At 45.8% G+C, this 20,352-nt stretch overlaps 3 protein-coding genes across 3 annotated transcripts; all 3 read left to right on the top strand.

Moving 5' to 3' along the window:
- The first annotated feature begins 7 nt into the window (after positions 1–7).
- Positions 8–4,378, top strand: LOC109474545 (galactocerebrosidase-like). Its single transcript, XM_019774877.1, has 6 exons — positions 8–409; positions 1,189–1,626; positions 1,948–2,141; positions 2,407–2,991; positions 3,340–3,469; positions 3,835–4,378. Exons 1-6 carry the CDS (start codon positions 28–30, stop codon positions 4,233–4,235), a joined length of 2,130 nt encoding a protein of 709 aa, XP_019630436.1. The 5' UTR covers positions 8–27; the 3' UTR covers positions 4,236–4,378.
- A 211-nt stretch (positions 4,379–4,589) lies between these two features.
- On the top strand, positions 4,590–9,363 carry LOC109474644 (galactocerebrosidase-like). The gene is made up of 6 exons (XM_019774992.1): positions 4,590–4,907; positions 5,982–6,425; positions 6,783–6,976; positions 7,192–7,767; positions 8,178–8,301; positions 8,582–9,363. Exons 1-6 carry the CDS (start codon positions 4,649–4,651, stop codon positions 8,986–8,988), a joined length of 2,004 nt encoding a protein of 667 aa, XP_019630551.1. The 5' UTR covers positions 4,590–4,648; the 3' UTR covers positions 8,989–9,363.
- Positions 9,364–9,517: 154 nt separating this feature from the next.
- Positions 9,518–19,717, top strand: LOC109474546 (solute carrier family 23 member 1-like). Its single transcript, XM_019774878.1, has 11 exons — positions 9,518–9,808; positions 12,085–12,282; positions 12,980–13,137; positions 13,927–14,065; positions 14,411–14,592; positions 14,908–15,025; positions 15,382–15,538; positions 15,887–16,140; positions 16,497–16,770; positions 17,335–17,478; positions 17,825–19,717. The coding sequence occupies exons 1-11, from the start codon at positions 9,638–9,640 to the stop codon at positions 18,148–18,150; spliced, it is 2,121 nt and encodes a 706-aa protein (XP_019630437.1). The 5' UTR covers positions 9,518–9,637; the 3' UTR covers positions 18,151–19,717.
- The last annotated feature ends 635 nt before the right edge of the window (positions 19,718–20,352 follow it).

Genomic DNA, 20,352 nt, shown 5'->3' with positions numbered 1-20,352 from the left:
TTTTAGCTGTACTATGTGCAAGTTTTTATGAGTTTATGTAAGAATACAACTTGTTTTATTGATTCTTTCGTTTCAATGCCCTCTACAAGACGATGTGCGAGTACGCCGCCTTGCGAGGTATATTCGAACTGCAACCATTTGGCGTCAACCAAGATGGCCTCCTCCGCGAAACACAGCGTAGCCTTCCTGTTTATTCTCGGGGTTCTAACGGCTCCTGCGATGTCTGTCTACACTCTGACGGACTCAGGCGGGCTGGGGGCGAGGTTTGACGGGGTGGGAGGCCTGAGCGGCGGCGGGGCGACCTCGCGCCTCCTGGTGAGCTACCCCGAACCCTACCGGTCCCAGATCCTGGACTACCTGTTCAAACCCAACTTCGGAGCCGCGCTGCAGATTCTCAAAGTGGAGATAGGTAAAATAATAGTATGAACGTTGTGATAGACCATTTTAGCCGCTACAAAAATATGACATATTTCCCAAATATGGACTAAATAGTTTGCCACAGGTTAAACAGATGCATAACCCACTAACGCAACTGGCAAATCATAATTTCACGGTATTTGAAGTTTCTGACCGAATATTTCCCAGGAACTCGGAGACTGGTAGATACTAAGATCGCAGCTTTTAGAAATGGTCGCCAAAACAATTGAGGAACGTCTAACCACTCTAATCTATATCAGTATGTGGGGAACACAGAAAGGGGACTCTTCCGGTTTAGTTTAATACGCATATTTGGGTCAAGTATAAGTATCATGTTACCGAAATCAACAGGTGTCAGGCACTACTAGTAACGTGTTCGTACGTAAAATGGCAAGATACAACCCCTTTTCTATTTTCTATACTGAAGACATATTCAACCCTTTGAAACCAGTTTTTACAGTTGTACAGCATGTTTGTACAGCCATTGGTCTAATGCCATCGGTGCGTCCCTTCTTGCCATGGACGACAGAGAGGAAAGAAAGGAACATTCCATTCGTGTATAGGGAAGTGGGCACTACTGCAGTATTCGTCTTGTGTGTTTGTGAAAACTCGATAAAGATGATTTTAACTCTCATAACATGCCAAGGGAGTTGGTCCGCTCTAGAGTACAGTTTGCCGCTTCGGCTCTTGGCTGCCGAAGGGAACAGCTAGCGGCCGAAAACGAGTTTGGCACCCAGGGTAATATGAATATGGCCTGGATGTTATTTTCAGGTGGAGATGCCCAGAGCTCCGAAGGCACGGAGCCGTCTCACATGCACAGCGCGTCGGACCAGAACTACACCCGCGGGTACGAGTGGTGGCTCATGCGGGAGGCCAAGCAGCGCAACCCGGGCATCAAGCTGTACGGGCTGCCCTGGGCCTTCCCGGGCTGGGTGGGCGGCGGCCAGCCCTACCCCAACCCAGAACCAACAGCAAACTACGTCACCCACTGGATCCTCGGTGCAAAAAAGGTCCACAACCTCACCATCGACTACGTGGGGGTTTGGAACGAGAAGGAATATGACGTCAAGTACATCAAGACCCTGAGGAAAACGTTGGACGACAATGGTCTAGGTCACGTGACGATCGTGGCCGCGGACGGCGATTGGCTGCGGATTTCAGAAGAGGTTATGGCGGATCCTGAGCTGGCTAAAGTGGTGGATATCATTGGTATGTACACTCTTCATGGCATTCCTTCCTTCCTTCCTTCCTTCCCTGCTTCCTTCCCTGCTTCCTTCCCTGCTTCCTTCCTTCCTTCCTTCCTTTCTTCCTCCCTTCGTTCCTTCCTTCCCCTCCCTTCCTTCCTTCCTTCCCTCCTTCCTCTTCACTTTCTTTATCTTTTCTGTCTTTCATTCTTTCTCTTTTCTTTCTTCTCCCAAGACAAAAATTACATGATTCACATTTTTGGCAACGCCTCAGGAGTTGAGCCGTGAATGAAGAAGATGTTAAAAAGTACACCTATGCATTTTTCTTTCCCTCACCCAACTACAGGCGCTCACTACCCGGGGACTAACAGTATACCAATGGCGCAGGCTACAGGGAAACCCTTATGGGCTTCAGAAGACTACAGTACGTTCAACGACCCCAAGGGAGCCTCGTGTTGGGCACGGATTCTCAACCAGAACTACGTCAACGGTCACATGACCAGCACCATCGCATGGAACCTCATCGCCAGCTACTACGACGTACGTCATTTCCGTTTCCGAGTACAAAATCTAGAAACCAGTGGTATATAAATGAAGACAATGGTTCGTGTTTCATGCAGTCGGCCACATCCTTGAACCCGGTGCCTGCCAGGTCTAACCCGTTTCAATCATGTTGACCTGGCCTAAATTTGGTCAGACTGCTCCCGAACGTCAACCGACTTTGGTTGGAGGTGGGGGGAAGGTTCTGGGTCCAATCTGATTGACCAATGATGATGCTAATTTTTCTACTTGTTCCTGTATTTAGAATCTGCCCTACAGGAGAGATGGTCTGATGACAGCCAACCAGCCCTGGAGCGGTCACTACGAGGTCAGTGACCCCGTCTGGGCGACGGCCCACACCACCCACTTCACCGCCCCCGGCTGGACGTACCTGAAGGGAGTGGGTCATCTGGACGGCGGCGGGAGCTATGTGGCCTTGACTGACGGGAAGGGTGGTCTGACGATCGTCATAGAGGCCATGAGTCACCAGTATTCCAAATGCGTCCGCCCCCTTCTCCCGCCTTACTCCGTCGCGGCGAAGCAGATCGTCAACTTTCAGCTGGGCGGCGCTTTTGAGAAGATCACCCACCTGTGCGTCTGGTTCTCGAAATTTGTCGGGAACTCGACGGCCCGGTTTCAGAGGAGGGATCCTCCTATCAAGGTCACGGGCGGCCATTTTTCTGTAGAAGTGGAGGAGAATTGTTTATATACTCTAACCACGATAGAAAAGGTTCGACAGCCTCCCACAGATTACCCAGACTCCCCTGCGCCGGCGCCGTTTCCAATTCCTTATAAGGACAACTTCGACGGCCAATCGGACTCCAGCGAGGCGCGGTACTTTGCAGACCAGGTACAGAAATCACTATTCTAATCTTTCATTTTTACTCCCGGGGGAAGGAGATAGCCTTCCGCGGGAAGGTACTGTTCTTGGTCGTGTTTGTGTGATCGCAGCTGTAACTCACCGTAGCCTATGTTTGTACAAATTCTCGGTCGGGAGCGGCAACCTTTGGGGCGGCCGGCCGCCAGGAGCGCGATTAAGTTAGGCTATAACTCACCGTGGTTTTGATAGATTAGAATTTCTTTGATTTTCGCCATCACACCAGTCTGGTCGTAAAGAACAAAGACCAAGACTTTGCGTAGTTGTAACCAGATTGAAATAGAGTTTGAAGTTTGTTTTATTTTTCTTCCATATCACCAGACGGGTGTGTTTGAACTTTTCGTGAACGAGAGCAGTCCGAATCACCAGGGAACGATGAGACAGGTCGTCACGTATAGGCCGATCTTCTGGTGCAAGAAAGGTCCCACGGATTCACCAATCAGCGTCCTCGGTAGGTATTTTATACTGACGTCATCAACATGCATATTCATGGACCAGCCATATATGGATATTGCTGTAAATATTGTTTGAAGTTAAAACTTTCGATCCAACACAAAAAGGTCTCTCACCTAGAGCTTTCGACCAGTTGCTCTAGTCTTCCTCAGTAGACTGCTCCAGTGAGGCTCGTCACATGGCTTCTTTGAAGTGTGACGTCAACACTGGGTCAAAGGTACCCGGTAGAGGATGTCAGCCCCCGTCGCGGTTAAGTGATGAGCCCTGATGTAAATAGCCCTTCACCCCTCTCAGGAAATAGTCTTGCTGTAAATATTGGTACATATAGTGAAATATTTCAAATTCAACAAAATCTCTTCTCAGGGGACTACAACTGGACTGACGTCACGGTCAGCTGCGATGTCCTTGTAGAGCAGCAAGGGGGCGCTTTTGTGGCGGCGCGAGTGGACCGGGGCGGCTGCCTCATCAAGGATGCCCTCGGCTTCTTCCTCTGGCTGTTTGCAGACGACACCTGGGCGCTGTCCTACGACATCGCTCTGAAAAATATCGTCAAACAAGGGAAGCTAAACGCCACGGTAGTTGGCCAATGGCATCGGTTAGATCTGTACGTGAAAGGGGATATTGTAAAAGGGTCGATAAATGGACGAGTTCTATTTGATTTCAGGACAGGACCGCTTCCTATGAAGAAAGGCTTTGCCGCCATTGGAAGTCTGGACTTCAAAAATGTACAGTTTGATAACTTTGCTGTAGACAGAGCAAAGTAGCATTGACAATACCAATATTCAAACTCTTTAGATGACTAAAAATATTGAACGAACAATGTTGAAAACAAAGCTATGGATACATGTAAATTTGGATGAAAATTGTTAGAGTCAGGAACTCCCAGGAAAGAAAACCTTCCAGAGTATGGCTTGAATACTTCGTGCTGTACTTTGTTTTATCTTACGTCTTATTATTGTGTCAGTGTTGATAGCCTTTTAGCAAGTAAAAGAGCGATATGTAAACATTGCATGCCCACACAAGTTCAAATAGTAACTTAACACGGGATATTTTGAGGCTATTTTGGACAAAACATGTCTCTTGGGTGAAGAAAAATTTATTCTGAAATTTGATAGCGCTTTGACGCCGTCTTGCGATGTACACATAAACTGCAGCCCTACTGACCTTTACCTCCAAGATGGCCTCCGACACAAAACACGGAACCGTCACCTGTCTCCTTGTTCTAGGCGTTCTAACGGTCCCCGTGGCGTCTGTCTACACTCTGACGGACTCAGGCGGGCTGGGGGCGAGGTTTGACGGGGTGGGAGGCCTGAGCGGCGGCGGGGCGACCTCGCGTCTCCTGGTGAGCTACCCCGAACCCTACCGGTCCCAGATCCTGGACTACCTGTTCAAACCCAACTTCGGGGCCTCGCTGCAGATTCTCAAAGTGGAGATAGGTAAGACTATAAGCCGCTTCTGTACTGAACTTTCATCGTCAATAAGACAAAAAATGATGATGGTTTTGTGCATGTAGTTGTAGGGTCGCTGCGTGAACTTTTTCCTTTATCTGACCACGTGCATTAGTCGGGACTAACGGTCTATTAGCCGCAATGAGCTCGAGTTTGCTCAAAATTTGCATGCGGAAGCAAAGTTGACCTAGCCTGGGTACCATCCTGCTTAGCTCATTACATCTATTACATCTGCTCCGATGGTCGTTGGTGACTTATTCAATCTTCAACAACAGACCAAATCTGTCCGTAAGCCGCCGCCACATCCTCGAGGCCATACTTTGAGATAATGTACAGGTATATAATGTTACAATCTTATACTAGTAATATATAATCTTTTTTTTTTTTTATTCCGAAACATATAATCACAAGACGTGGTGACGACACACTCAAGTTTTTTCAACTTATATTAATGGCGACACCAACACAGGGACAGGACAATACTCATTTTCACCTGAGCGAAGTGAGGAAAGTCCTGTAAAGTGCCTTTCCCAAGGGCACAAGATCGGTGGCATGTCAGGACTCGAACCCGGGGCCTCTGGTTCCGAGTCGAGAACGCTGCCGCTGCGCCACACGACCCCATAATATATAATCTTAGAAGATGATCTTTAACTTTTAATATAAGATAGATACATACACATTGCAACATAGCCAAACGCCCAGTATCTATGCAAACATATTGTTTACTCTCTCTAACAACTGCGATAAAAAGATTCTTCCAAAGGTCGCCGCGTTACGTAATTACTCGTGCGAAAAATCTGATACCAGGTATCGGGTAAACAGGGAAAACAAACTTTGTAATCTCCAAGCAGAGGTTATTGCTTCGAATTTCGGCTTATTTTTTAAAATGCTTTAGGCGTTATCGACCTTTCTGTTGTGTACTGACATTTGATTATATGAGATGGGCCACCCTGCCCAAATAAAAGAGAAACAAGTTAATGATAAATAAATGAATATGTACAAATGAAATGTATACTAATATAATAACTTTCCACGTACAAACTCCTTCATTCACTTATTCAGGCGGAGACGCCCAGAGCACGGACGGCACGGAGCCGTCCCACATGCACAGCGCGGCGGACCAGAATTACACCCGCGGGTACGAGTGGTGGCTCATGCGGGAGGCCAAGCAGCGCAACCCGGGCATCAAGCTGTACGGGCTGCCCTGGGCCTTCCCGGGCTGGGTGGGCGAGGGCCAGGCCTTCCCCTACCACCGGCCGGAAACCACGGCCGGGTATATCGTCAACTGGATCCTGGGCGCGAAGTCGGTCCACAACCTCACCATCGACTACGTGGGGATTTGGAACGAGCGCGTCCATGACGTCAAGTACATCAAGACCCTGAGGAAAACGTTGGACGACAATGACCTAAGTCACGTGATGATCGTGGCGCCAGACGGAGGCTGGGTACAGATTTCGAAGGACATCATGGCGGATCCTGAGCTGGCTGCTGCAGTCGGCATTATTGGTGGGCGTTTTTCTACCGTTTTCTGTCGACAACACACAGAAAAATCATATATGTACCATATGAATGTTCGGCTGACGTAATCATGGATATCTGGCACATTTTTGTGCCGGAAACGTGACGCCAGGAGTAGGTCAAATGTCAACAGTCTCTGTGAACAGGGACGGCGGACGATATCGACTTCAGGATACCTTTGACCCACTCCTGGCGTCACGTTTCCGGAAATTGCACACAGGTGTACATTTCCAAATCATGAGATCTTTCTTATTTCCAGACAAACCTATATCTGCGATTAATTTTTCTTTACATGTAGTAAAATATATGTTTTTTAACGAAATGGTTCGAATTCCTGTACTGTAGGGTCTCACTACCCGGGCACTCACAGTGCGCCCATGGCCCAGCAGACCGGGAAAACTCTCTGGTCCTCGGAAGACTACAGCACAGTCAACAACGGCACGGGCGCCTCGTGTTGGGCACGGATTCTCAACCAGAACTACGTCAACGGTCACATGACCAGCACCATATCCTGGAACCTCATCGCCAGCTACTACGACGTACGTCATAAACCAAGTGAAGATATTAAACATTATGCTTTTTGATTTGAAACTTCTACTTTTCTGCTCAGTAACACTACGTATTGGCCATTGAAGTTTAGGACACGTTTACCGCTAGGTTATATTAGCAAATAGTCTCTGGCTACGATGTTTGTTTGTTTGCTTGTATGTTACGTTTGTTTGTTTATTTGTTTGTTACTTTGTTGTCCTTGCAGGACTTGCCATTCCCACGATCGGGTCTGATGACAGCCAACCAGCCCTGGAGCGGTCACTACGAGATCAGTGACCCCGTCTGGGTGACGGCCCACACCACCCACTTCACGGCCCCCGGCTGGATGTACCTGAAGGGTGTGGGTCATCTGGACGGCGGCGGGAGCTATGTGGCCTTGACTGACGGGAAGGGTGGTCTGACGATCGTCATAGAGGCCATGACACACCAGTACTCGCAGTGCGTCCGCCCGCTTTTACCGCCTTACTCCGTCAAGTCGGGACAGGCCGCCACTTTCCAGCTTGGAGGCGCTTTTGAGAACATCACCCGTCTGAACCTTTGGTACTCGAAGCTCATCGGCAGCCAGGTTGTCCATTTTCAGTCCAAAGACCCCGTGGTAGTGAGCGGGGGAAAGTTTTCTATAGAAGTGGACGAGAACTGCCTTTACACCCTGACTACTGTGAAGCAGGACCAGCCCAAAGCTTACCCAAAATCCCCTGCGTCGGCACCGTTCCCACTTCCATATAAGGCCAAGTTCGACGGCCCAGCGGACTCCAGCGAGGCGCCGTATTTTGCCGATCAGGTATCTAACATTCGACATTCATGTATTGAAAACTTCTCTACATTTTCTTTGTTCAACACAAATAAAATGACTCTTTCACATCTGACATGCGTTAACTCTGGAAACGTGACGTCATCGGGGCTGGGTCAAAGGTGCCTAACAGTCGATATCGCCCGCCGTCCTGGCTCAGAGAGCATTCATCAGCTCTGTAGATGGATTCCTTCACATCTCTCACAAAGTAAACCTCTCCGAACTGGGACGGTGCGCGGTATCGACTTCTGAGCAAGTTTGAACTTTGATGCACTTCTGACGTTCCGGAAAGTTCATAAATGTCAGTGTGCCAGAAATCCAATACCCATATGATGACCGATGTTTTCAATGAACACAGATTCATTCTATTTTTTTTTAATAACTGTTTGTTTCCTCACCAGACAGGAGTTTTTGAGCTGTACGTGAATGAGAGCAGCTCGGATCACAGCCGCACACTCAGGCAGAACGTGACCGAGAGGCCCATCGTCTGGTGCAACGACGCTGACGCAGCAATCAGCGTCATCGGTAAGTGACCTAAGCGTCATCGGTAAGGGGCCTTAGGTGAAGGTAGATTCATTTGCCCGTTACGTTTTGGTAAAATAAGGCTGCATGATTCAGCAATCAGCGCCGTCGGTGACATATGGGGCCTTAGCTGAGCTGAGGACAGGTGATTCGTTTGGTAAAACAACGTAACTCAACATATGTAGCGAATTCCGACTAAAAAAACACAAAAGTCAACAGTAGCACTTCTCATGTTTTTCGAATTTGTTTTTATTTTCCTGACGCAAAACGTTTTGTAATGCAGGTGACTACAACTGGTCGAACGTCAGCGTCAGCTGCGATGTCATGGTGGAATCGGGAGGGGGCGCTTTTGTGGGAGCGCGAGTGGACCATGGCGGCTGTGACGTCAGCCAGGCCAGGGGCGTCTTCTTCTGGCTTCTGGAAGACGACACCTACAACTGGGTGGTGTCTTCAGACATCAACAGAAACTACATCTTAGGGCAAGGGAAGGTCGACGCCACCGTCGTCGGCCAGTGGCACACGCTAACCCTGTTTGCGAAGGGGGACAACACAGCCGGGTCTCTGAACGGGAAACTCTTGTTCGACATCACCGACGCCCAACTCCCCACCACGAAGGGTTTTGCCGCCGTAGGGACTCTAGGCTTCCAGAAAGTGCAGTTCGATAATTTTGATGTGGACAAAGCGAAATAAGCAGTTGTTGTGATTAGAAAGCGCGCGTCAGCTGCTAGTGTTAGGAGTGAATCAACAACCTGTTTCTTTCTAAAATTTCTAGAAGTAAAGGGCTACTCGGTCTTGACAATAAAACTTAAGCATTTTGAGGAAAGTAATCCTCTCGAATGCCAATACAATACATCCACGAAAATTTTAAGGAGTATATATGTTCTTCCTGTTCTATTCTTCTTTTCTTCATTGTGCGAAACCTTAAACCTACATTAAGGAGTGTTAGGCCCTCGGGTGGAACGCTGACCTATTAGCTGCTTGCATTCTCGTGCGGGGTACGAGAGTGGTCTGGCACAACTGGTGTCAGTTGTCTGTATCTAGTAATCTCCAAGCAGATGTTGGAAGGCGACAAAGTCGTCAGATTTTCCTAGCCTTGCGTTTCTATAACAAGTGTAGGAACGAACAGAAACAGGATGATCTATAAAAAACGTGGCGATTTTGTCACTTCAAACACCTGCTTGTAGTTCTATGTCACGTTATTTACGGCAAAACAGTCGCTCTTTTGTTACGCACCGGACCGAAACGCTAGCCATGCGCGATAGCCAGGTGAGAAAACCGGGTTAGACCGCCCTGCCCTGCCACAGCGAGTACCTGTTGCGCTCGATCGAAGAAAGACAACATGTCGTCTGTCGCCGGCACAGAGGCGTCCACTGTAGGGTCGGAGTCTGTGTTCTACAGCAGTAGAGACGAAGTGAGGCGGATTTTCGCGCAGGCGAGGGGCCGCAAGGTGGAGGAGCCGAAAGAAGGCATCGACGGGCCGATCTTTTGGATCGAAGGGCCAGAGCCAGAGGTAAACAAAAGGGCACGCATACCTGTACTACTACTGCGTAACAAATTAGTACCGGTCACCAGTTCGGTAGCCGTTTAAACTCCTTTTTTCCAGTTGAGCACAGTTAATCTTGCGTCTTGTGGCCACCTGTGTATTCTATTCAAGTCCCTTGAGCTTGCCACTAGATACAGGTCTGAATGTAGTGCGGAAGGTCAGCGTTCCAAGCTTGTTGTTGATGGTTCAGGTCCGATTTGTTTGAAATTACCGGACCTTACCACAGCCCCGGGGGTCATGCATAGGGCAATGTTTTGCCGTGTCTTTTAACAGAGAACCATTGGATTAAAGTAACATTCAAAGTCGAGGAGAGAAGGTTATATGAGAAAAAACACGAGGCCGCCTTCGTCCAAGTCTCGGTGTTTATGAATTGTGCGTTGCAATGATATGGTGACAGGTCTTTAAAAATGGACTGTTCTATTTCAAGTTCAGAGGTGCACTCCTTGTGTTTTCTAACATTTTGTTTCTTCGTGTAGTGTGACTCAAATCGCACCAATACACGTTTGTTACTTTGAATACCTTTCCTCTGTACTTTGAAGGCAAATAGATACTAGTATGTCTTTAAGGTTGACAAAATCAGACTTTGAAACAGGTGCACATTTAATATCGGACCGTAACGTTACTTTCCGGCTTTTCAACACTAAAACTACGTGCATATCCACGGTGGTACAATACTAGAGTAGTAGAATACTAGAGAAACTTGACATTTACACACTTACACTTTTCAGTCCACTGAGTTTTCACTTTTCCTTTGCATGAATAGCTGTCAAGTTTGATCAAATTGATGTGTGTTTCCGGTTGTTGGATTGCACTACTTTCAGCGGAAAAAAAGTTCGACCCTTTCTTGCAATTTTTTCGTTAATTTTTTCCTTAGGAACTAGCCTGGGTACCATCCCCAGTAGTATATTCGCAAACTCTATAACTGGGTCTGGACTTGCACACATATGTAGCGTCTGGAGTCTAAATATTCGTTCAGATTTTGAACGAGCGCGCTGATTGGTCCTACTCGTCTAAGCCCTTTTTTGGGTGTGTACATATTAGGTAAGGGCCGAACGGCGACGTTAGCGTCCGTTCGAACGTCCGAACGCCTTATCATCAACATGTCCGACGGCGAACCGAACGCTAAAGCGCACATGATATATAGCCGTAGTCAGTCTTTCCGCGATAAATCATCAACATGGCTGACGCACAAGCCGCTCAGCTCACGGAGGTTGATGTTGACCTCGCAATCACGTCCGTTTTGGACGATTTAGACGGAATATCGTCGCTCAAAAATGAGCAAAAAGATGCATTGAATAATTTCGTTCGTGATGTTTTGGGCGTCCTACCGGTAAAAAAAAGAACGCGCCGAGAAAAGGAACACTCGCGCGAAGATCTGTGTTTACAAAACAACAAACATCACTTGAATAATGCAGGCGCGCCATTGGCCGTCGCCTCTGAGGCTCAGCCAATCAAATGAAGCCCCGCTGATCGGGCTAGCTCATTACGTGACGTCATGACCAATCGTTTTATATGTGTGCAAGTCCAGACCCAGTTATAGAGTTTGCGAATATACTACTGGGGATGGTACCCAGGCTACTTAGGAACATGGCCTTTAACATAAACCTTATGCCCCCCAATGCTTGGGGATAGAGAAAATTCAAAACGTTCTGATTTATACTATATTTACGCAAAAAAACTAACCCCTAAAAATGACAATGAGGTGGTCCTGGTCCACAACTGCTGGACGAACCTATTAATTCTGGGGGTAAGCAATGGTCACTTTAGACAATTGTTGTTTCAAAAGCTTTCATAAATCTCACACATTTTCCATCAAAACTTCTTATAAATGAATATTCCAGTATTAAGTGTAAATAATCGATATTAGAAGCAATTTTGATTATGCATTGACTAATTTCTTCGCTCTACCCCACGATTTTACCTACCAATGCATTGGTCCGCTCTCTTTCCGGACGCTAGATGCTGCTCACTGATTGGCTATCATGTAATGATAGACAGATTCTGATTGGTCCTTGGTCTATCATGCACACAGCACGTGAAGGCGGGAAAATGGCGCGCAATCCGAAAACTGTGGCGAGATGACTCATTGTTCAAGTTCGTGCGTAGCAGGAAGGGAGTGACTAACACCCACCCAAAACCCCTTGAGCTCGTGGGAGCGGCATTACAGAATTTTCTTCCTTTTCCTACGAAGACAGACCTTGTAGACTCGATCCCTCACGATGTTCCCGATCGATTATTCCCAGGAAAAACGGGACGTCATCGTCGATCAGGAGTTACGGAGCTTCACGGCGAGAGCGCCCGAGGAGGATCTAGACGACATCCCGTCAAATGTCCGCTCGTCCACGCCGGTCTCCCAACCGCCGCCGTACAACGATCTGGACCTGCAGTACACCATCGAAGACGTGCCGCCATGGCCGATATGTATTATACTCGGTTTCCAGGTAGATTTTCTTGTTAATTTGCTAACACTAACAGCTACTCACACGTGCAAGTCCTTTGTTTTGGTTTGGCGCCCAGTGTTGTGTTTTCGCGCCATTTTTGTTTGATTTTGCGTTAAATTATGTTTAACTAAATTGATTAGATTATGCAATTTCAGATCTCTAAAAATAATATGACTAATTTGGTTGAACAAATCTTGTCATGATGTTCCAAGTATCGTCTGAAATTCTTCACGATTTTCTAAGGAAATATATGTGTATTGAAAGGTTGCCCCCCTCCCCCTCCAAGATTATAAATTAATTTTTGCATGTCGTTTCCATCGCCGGGCGCGAATTACTCTCTTGTTACCAACGTTGACTTAAAATATATTCCAATTACATGCAATTTGCAGTAATTTTCATAAATACATACCTCGGTATTCAATAAATATATAATGAACTATTATTTATAGTGCAATACATACTCACCTGGAGGACCCAGTGCCTGCTATAGCTAGGACATGTAGGAGTAGGACCATATACTAGTATGCCCTTGATATAATACTAAGGATCTGTATGTGGGGATCCTGGCAATGCTTACTAGTTAGTGGTTAATTGATTTCTTGGTCATATAAATTATAATGGATGACATCCTCGCGAGGGTGAAAAAAAATAAAGTTCCTGAATTTTTAAATCTAATTTTGAAATTCTTCCTTTCCAGCACTACCTGACGATGTTCGGTGCTACCGTCGCCCTGCCCCTGATTCTGTCAGGCCCACTGTGTGTCGGAGAAAACAACGTGGCTAAGGGACAGCTGATCAGCACCATCTTCTTTGTGTCCGGCCTGTCTACCTTGCTGCAGACCACCATCGGAATACGGTGAGCTGGCGCTTAATTCTGTTTTGTGAACTGCACGTTTGTTGCTTAGTTTAAAACACGTTTTTTTTTAATTAAAAAGTATAATGATAAAATGTGGTTGAAAGGTTAGAATAGCTACATTGTAGGGTAGCGGGCACAAGATAATAAAAGGGAATGGGTTTAATTCCTGGCTAGACATAATCCACTTGGGAAAGGCAGTTTACACAGCTTTCCTTACTCCACTCAGGTGAATAATAGGTAGTACTGACTTTGGTTGAGGAGCTAAAAGGCCAATACAGGGTTGGACAAGTTTTCAAAAATACACTTGCCCCATCGGGCAAGCACATGGTCATTTCTACTTGCCCGAACCAACTTTTTACTTGCCCAATGCAAAATATAAATGACCTATTTCATACATTTTTACCACAAAGAAATTTTTTCAGTAAACTCAGCACTTTATATTGTTCTATGCTTGACCAATATTTTCCAAAGTAAGGAGGTTTGAGACTTGCAAATGGTTCCCTGATAAAAAGTCATATTATGGGAATACATTATGGGAAAATGATGAGAGATTTTTGCTCCAAACACTGGGGCATAATGCCACATCCCAAAAATTTACTTGCCCTGGGCAAGTGCGCAATGAGACTTGTCCAACCCTGCAATAGGGTTGGGCTTCACATTCCAATACATGCCCTAGGCACTGGATTAACAACCTACTGTCCCTACATCCTCACAATACAAAGGCTGTAGAACTTTCTCCTATATTATAGCAACATGTAGTGATGATTTAAAATCGTTCGGTTTGCACAGGCTGCCCATCGTCCAAGGCGGTACATACACGTTCCTGGTCCCCACGTTCGCGATCCTGAGTCTGGAGAAATGGTCGTGTCCAGCGGAGGGAGACGCTGGGTTCGGGGAAAACGAGACCTGGCAGCAGCGCCTGAGAGAGGTGAGAGGAAACTTCCATTCATTTCTGAGTGAAAATTGTGAAAGTGATCTCAACCTGTGTTAGCCTAATGACCAGTTGAGCTACTCCTCCACTAGTTGACAGCAGGGCTTGAAATCCCACCTGCATATGCAAGTTAGTGCAGGGAAAAATTGAAGCTTCACAGGAGAATACCTGACCCAAGAACGTCCTTGCCTGACCCTGGGCCTACTGTGGTTATGTCTTTGGGACACAAATGCGTTGCAGAGAGTTGTCCTTCTCTACCCGACCCCTCGGCCACTGTGAAAAAAATTCTTGTGAATTTTCCACTTCGTCACTAAGATGTTGTGTGTGTTTGTGTTTATCCAGATCCAGGGGGCCATCATGGTGTCTGCTCTGTTCCAAGTCTTCATCGGCTTCAGCGGGCTGATGGGCATCATGCTGCGGTTCATCGGTCCTCTCGCCATCGCGCCCACCATCGCCCTCGTCGGACTGTCACTGTTCGAGCCCGCGGCTAACTTCTGTGGAGTGCAGTGGGGCATCGCTTGCTTGTAAGTTATGAGTCTTGTACCCAAACCTTCCTTTTATTTTATTTATTAGCCACTGCAATACGGTCAGTTACCGGTAGTTTAAAGCTGCATAATAACGTTGGAAGCAAAAATATTACGCCATATGCGTTTAGAAGCTGGAAAAACAGCTGTCAGCCATGTTTGTTTATAATCTAGTATTTCGTGGTGGTGGTGCAAAATGTGTGCACTACCACATGGAATTTGCTATTCACAGTAAGAAATCCTGCATCAGAATGAAGTTAACCAACACCCAAGAACTTTGAATCTGAATTTTTTTTCCCGCTGTTGCATTTTCAGTACCATATTCTTGGTGCTGCTGTTCTCCCAGTACCTGGCTAAGTTCAACGCGCCGGCTCTGGGCTGGAAGGACGGGAGATGTGGGGTGATCTGGTGGCCTGTGTTCAAACTCTTCCCTGTAAGCATCTTGTTTATTTTCTGTCTACCAATCTTATAAGTTGTGTTCATTGTATTCTATTAATTGTATTGTAGCCAGGAAGAAAAGTGTGAAATTATGTAACACTGATGGAGGTCATAATAAAACAAAGGATTTAAACCCCATTCCAGAACTAGAATAATAATCTAGTTCTGGAATGGGCTAATCTCTTTTTGAATCTCATTGTCACATATCTTTCTGTTATTGTTATACATAGTTTTAATTAAAAAGTGGTTTACAAGACCATTCTAGAACAAGATTTTAGTTTAAGTGTAGCCCCTTACCACTTTGATTGACACCATTTGATCACTCACCCTGTACACCTGTGTGTTTGTCAGGTTATCCTTGCGATCATCTGTGCCTGGATCCTGAGCGCCATCCTGACTGCGGCTGGCGCCTACACCTCCGACCCCAACAACCGGCAGTACCTGGCCCGGACCGACGCTCGCACGAGTGTGCTGAAGGAAGCACCCTGGTTCTACTTCCCTTACCCAGGTATGGCCGTTACTGTCACTTTAGATATCCTATGTTTGCTCAATGGAAGGCCGAAAGACTTCTGGGCACTTGACACAAATCATACAATTGAAGAGGGTTGTCTAGTTAGAATATACATGTACACTAGAGTTGTATTGCCTCTACCAGGCTCCAGGAAGCGGCGGAAAAGAGTAGAAATTGGCTCTTGGGAGTGGCAAACTGCACTCTCTAGCAGATCAACGTCTACTCTTTACAGCTGCTTCCAGGATCCTGGTGGAGGCTACATATTTTAACCCTTCTGAAGACCATGTAGAACTTTGAGTTTGAAATTGGAAGAGATCTCTAAATGTTGATAATCATGGTCTGTAGGCCAGTGGGGCACCCCTACCGTCAGCGCTGCGGGAGTTTTCGGGATGCTCGCCGGCGTGCTTGCCTCCATGGTGGAGTCGGTGGGTGACTACTACGCCTGCGCCCGTCTGTCTGGCGCACCCCCGCCCCCGATCCACGCCATCAACCGCGGGATCGGGATGGAAGGGATCGGGTGCCTGCTCGCGGGGATGTGGGGCTCCGGGAACGGGACGACGTCATACAGCGAAAACATCGGTGCCATCGGGATCACTAAGGTGGGTGATGGGGTCATATTTTTTATTTCTATATACATTAAGAGGCAAAGCTAAATTCTGGCATATTGTAGGATGTTCATGGAAATGGGGAATGAAGTAGTTTTTCTATGTTTAAGCCATACCAATTTGATTTGTTGGCTCTCAGACCTTTTCAGAAAAATATGAAACGACAGGGCGAAAAAAAAGGGCCTTGGCATCCTATGATAGCCACAAAAAAGCAAAAGGATAGGAGCTATTAATTCAACACTTTGGTTTATTATTCAAATAATGAATTTTAAACTTTTTGTCAAACCAATGCATTGATAGATGAAAAGAGAAATAAACAAATCTGTGCATCCGTATACCCAACACCACAGGTGGGCAGTCGGCGTGTGATCCAGATCGGAGGTATCATCATGATCTTGCTGGCCGTGTTCGGGAAGTTCGGCGCCCTCTTCACGACCATCCCGGACCCCATCATCGGCGGGCTGTTCTGCTGCACATTCGGGATGGTGACGGCCGTCGGGATCTCCAACCTCCGCCACGTCGACCTCAACTCCTCCCGCAACCTCTTCATCCTCGGCTTCTCCCTCATCTTCGGCCTGGTGCTGCCCAGCTGGCTACGGGCCAACCCTGGCGCCATCAACACGGGTGAGTTGAGCAAACTTTACAGTAGGTTAAGGAAAAATTAATGAATGGTCAGTAAAAGTCACCACTGTGGCGCAATTTAGACTCAACCAATCCTGGCGCCATCAACACGGGTGAGTTGAGCAGACTTTACAGTAGGTTAAGGAAAAATTAATGAATGGTCAGTAAAAGTCACCACTGTGGCACAATTTAGACTCAACCAATCCTGGCGCCATCAACACGGGTGAGTTGAGCAAACTTTACAGTAGGTTAAGGAAAAATTAATGAATGGTCAGTAAAAGTCACCACTGTGGCACAATTTAGACTCAGCCAATCCTGGCGCCATCAACACTGATGAGATGGAAACTTGAACCATTACAGACTCTGGTATTGCCTAGGGAAAAAATGTTGTGTCTCATCATGGAGCTAGAAAAGGTGTATAAGCTCAAAAAATTTATCTTGCAGCCAGTTTTTTCCAGGGTCAGCCTGGAAACAGGAAACAGTTTTTTCCAAGGCTTGTTATTTGGTATCCTGCCTATTTCTTGCTCCTTTCTATATTGTACTGAATACATGTCTGTTTGTAACCAGGTGTGACGGAGTTGGACCAGGTGATCACAGTGCTCCTGAGCACCAACATGGCGGTGGGCGGTCTGATCGGGCTGATTCTGGACAACACCATCCCCGGCACCCTGGAGCAGAGGGGCATGCTCAAGTGGAGGGGCTTCATGGAAGGTACGTGGCCGCACTTCTTTCTATGAAAATGCAGAATGAGATTTGCCTGTTTTACAAAAATGTCAGCAGAGCGTTCAAATTCAGAAAATTTTGGAGTGTGGTGATGTTGGTACATACCAGGTATGGGTGCCGACGTGCCATACTACATTAGTAAGTTTGGGCTCGTCCATTATTTTTGCAAAAGGTTGATATGGAACACTCCATTCATTCATGGGGAGGGAGATGGAGTGAAATATGCTGTGTTTGCTTGCTAAAGTGACTTTTGTAACTTACTTTGAAAGTTTGTTCTTCAAGTTGTTAGTCCAAGGCTTGTTGAACCCTAACACAACCTTTCTTCCATCCCCAGACCACCCCGAGTATGATCGCTACATGGAGGGCTACAACTTCCCCTTCGGGATGAACCTGATCCGTAAGGTCGCCTGTTTCCGCCACGTCCCGTTCTGTCCCACGTTCCACGAGGACTTCATCAGCTTCCTGACCTGTGGGAGAAAGCGCTCGAAAAACACCGACAGCCAGACTCCGGACACCAAGCCCTACGCTGTTGACATGACCGCCGAAGACTCCGGCATGAACTCGATGATCGGGGACAGGCTCCACCACCATCGCGGGTCCGATACCGATTTCGAAGACGAGCTGCCTGCGATTTATCCCACGAGGACGAGTGTCTTATGATCGAGCAATCACGCACAAAAACCTGCAACTCAGCTAACGCAAGAATTCTAGAATCATAGTAAAACGTGTTACACATTTTGGAGAAGAATTCAATTTGTAACTTTCAGCACAAAAAAAGTTGAGGACTTATCCTCTCCCAAATGACTTTTGTTTTGTTAAAACAAACAGACTTAGAAGTTCTTGCCACACAATTGTTCATGTGCATCTAGTCTATTTCCTGGTGTAACTATAAGACCAGGAAAAGAGTCACAACTGCTTGCCACATCCTAGGTCAGTAGCTTGGTCATTTTTAGAGCTAGATGATGTAAATTCTGTAATTTATGCACATTTTTTAACACTGATAGTAAATTTATTACAAAATGTAGTGAAATTAGTCTGTGTTTTTCCAACTTTTAGGATAAAGGAAGCAACTTGCTGGTTAGTTTTACTCAGTCTTTTTCTGCTAGTAACGAACTTACCTAACTTAGTTAGGTAATCTATCTGCTAGGTCTGTGGAAGTTAATGCAGAAATAAGGAATTTTTGTTGCTGTGGCTTAAGGAGCTGAAAACCTGAAACTTTTTCTTTGTTGTATTTTCTCCTTATTTATTACTTTATCATACTTCTTTGTCATTTACTTTATCACATTTTCATCCTCATTTATTATTATGTTGTGTATGGAGATATTGTTCATACAGTGACCCATAAATGTATAATATAAGCTTCCGTATCCTAGGTGAATATTTTAAACAGAGTTGTCAAAGTATTTCCATTAATTGAACAAGGTTCAAATTGGATGTTCTACCCTAAAGTTATTATAACCATCTTGCCCTAACGATGTTTCATGTTATACCTTACAGAAAGAAGTACTTATTTCTCTGCAGTAGACAGTTTTTAATGTAACAAAAATGAGTGAACTACTCAGGTTAATGTTTGGAAGACATTCCCTCCAACTTGTGCAAGTGTGTGTTTGTGCAAAGGCTGCTCATTCCTTTCAATTGTGGGAAATCTGCACATCTCTGGAATTATGCAAATAATCTTTGGGACCAAAGTTGATTTGTGCATTTTATGCATGTTCAATATTGTAATTGTCACAACATTCTTAACAAAATGAATTGAATCGAAATTAGTGATTGGTTTTGTGAAGCGATGTTTGTTTTGGTTTGGAACATCATGTTTACTTGTTGTGACTCTTAAGTAGGCTTAAACAAGAATTCTATATTTTTAAGCAGAATTCTATCACACAGAGTGTATTGTTAAGTGTAAGTTGTAGAAATGCAGGTCTGGAAGCAAATGTTTCACTAGTGTACTTGTTTGTATGTAGAAATGGTGGCCAGTTGTGTATATGTACACATATGTATCACCTAATTCAGCATTGCATGGTGATGTCGCCTGGTGGTGCTGTACAGAACTGCAATCTGATTGTAGCTTGTGTACTTTTTTTCACTTGTAAGAATTAGTGTTGTACGAGAGTTTTCTAAGATGTGCATTCATTTTTGATCATTGGTAGCACAATATGATTGTGAATAAATGTCTTGAATCAGCTCTGAAACACTAATTGTGCTGTTATTTCTACATAAAACTTATTTTGTAGTAAGAGAATATGCAGGGGAAATATGGGAGATTGGCCACAATACATTTTATCGAGGGGGAAATGAACCCCTAACGGTGGATCCATGGCCAATCTCCTGGCCAGTCAAGCCCTCTTTTTGCCGAATGCTACCATCCTAACCCCCATGGGAAGGTCTGGTGGAGGTTATCGCGACCGAATTGTAATAAATATACATGTAGTATCGATATCAGATCAGCTTTCGAAAGGCATCGTCGTTGCGATAGAGGGTGAGCTTCGTTACCTTTACGCCATTTGTCCTTTTTTCGACAAACAATGATGGGGCACCTAGCACGACCTCTCCAGTTATCTGCGTGGCCGCCAATTTCCTTTCTTTTCCTTCTTTGTAACTTTCGATCCAATATGGTTCTAGAACATTTCTTTGTGTTACTTCAAAGATTTACCTTTCCCCTCAAAAACACGGATGGGCCCTTTTGATTAATCTGTACAAGGAGGTTAAAAATGTTTTCAACCTCCTTGATCAGCACTAAAAATGACAAAACTGCACGGAAAACGGTCAAAATGTTTCGGAACTTCGCGTTTCTCGCAAACTTTCTTCTTTGCTCATTATGATTGTCCATTATGACGCTGCCCTTAAGGTGACGTCATTGGGCAA

This window comes from Branchiostoma belcheri, unplaced genomic scaffold, assembly GCF_001625305.1.
Source record: "Branchiostoma belcheri isolate BF01 breed outbred unplaced genomic scaffold, Haploidv18h27 scaffold31, whole genome shotgun sequence".
In the NCBI taxonomy this organism is placed as follows: Eukaryota; Metazoa; Chordata; class Leptocardii; order Amphioxiformes; family Branchiostomatidae; genus Branchiostoma; species Branchiostoma belcheri.
This window is presented reverse-complemented; position numbering and strand designations above follow the sequence as displayed.

Coding starts and splice junctions, on each gene's coding strand:
- LOC109474546 (XM_019774878.1), top strand. CDS start 9,638: ATGTCGTCTGTCGCCGGCACAGAGGCGTCCACTGTAGGGTCGGAGTCT. Junction 15,026..15,381: donor CTGTGTTCAAACTCTTCCCT/GTAAGCATCTTG, acceptor TGTGTTTGTCAG/GTTATCCTTGCGATCATCTG. Junction 16,771..17,334: donor CCCTGGCGCCATCAACACGG/GTGAGTTGAGCA, acceptor GTTTGTAACCAG/GTGTGACGGAGTTGGACCAG.
- LOC109474545 (XM_019774877.1), top strand. CDS start 28: ATGAGTTTATGTAAGAATACAACTTGTTTTATTGATTCTTTCGTTTCA. Junction 410..1,188: donor GATTCTCAAAGTGGAGATAG/GTAAAATAATAG, acceptor TGTTATTTTCAG/GTGGAGATGCCCAGAGCTCC. Junction 3,470..3,834: donor TTCACCAATCAGCGTCCTCG/GTAGGTATTTTA, acceptor ATCTCTTCTCAG/GGGACTACAACTGGACTGAC.
- LOC109474644 (XM_019774992.1), top strand. CDS start 4,649: ATGGCCTCCGACACAAAACACGGAACCGTCACCTGTCTCCTTGTTCTA. Junction 6,426..6,782: donor TGCTGCAGTCGGCATTATTG/GTGGGCGTTTTT, acceptor CCTGTACTGTAG/GGTCTCACTACCCGGGCACT. Junction 8,302..8,581: donor CGCAGCAATCAGCGTCATCG/GTAAGTGACCTA, acceptor TTTGTAATGCAG/GTGACTACAACTGGTCGAAC.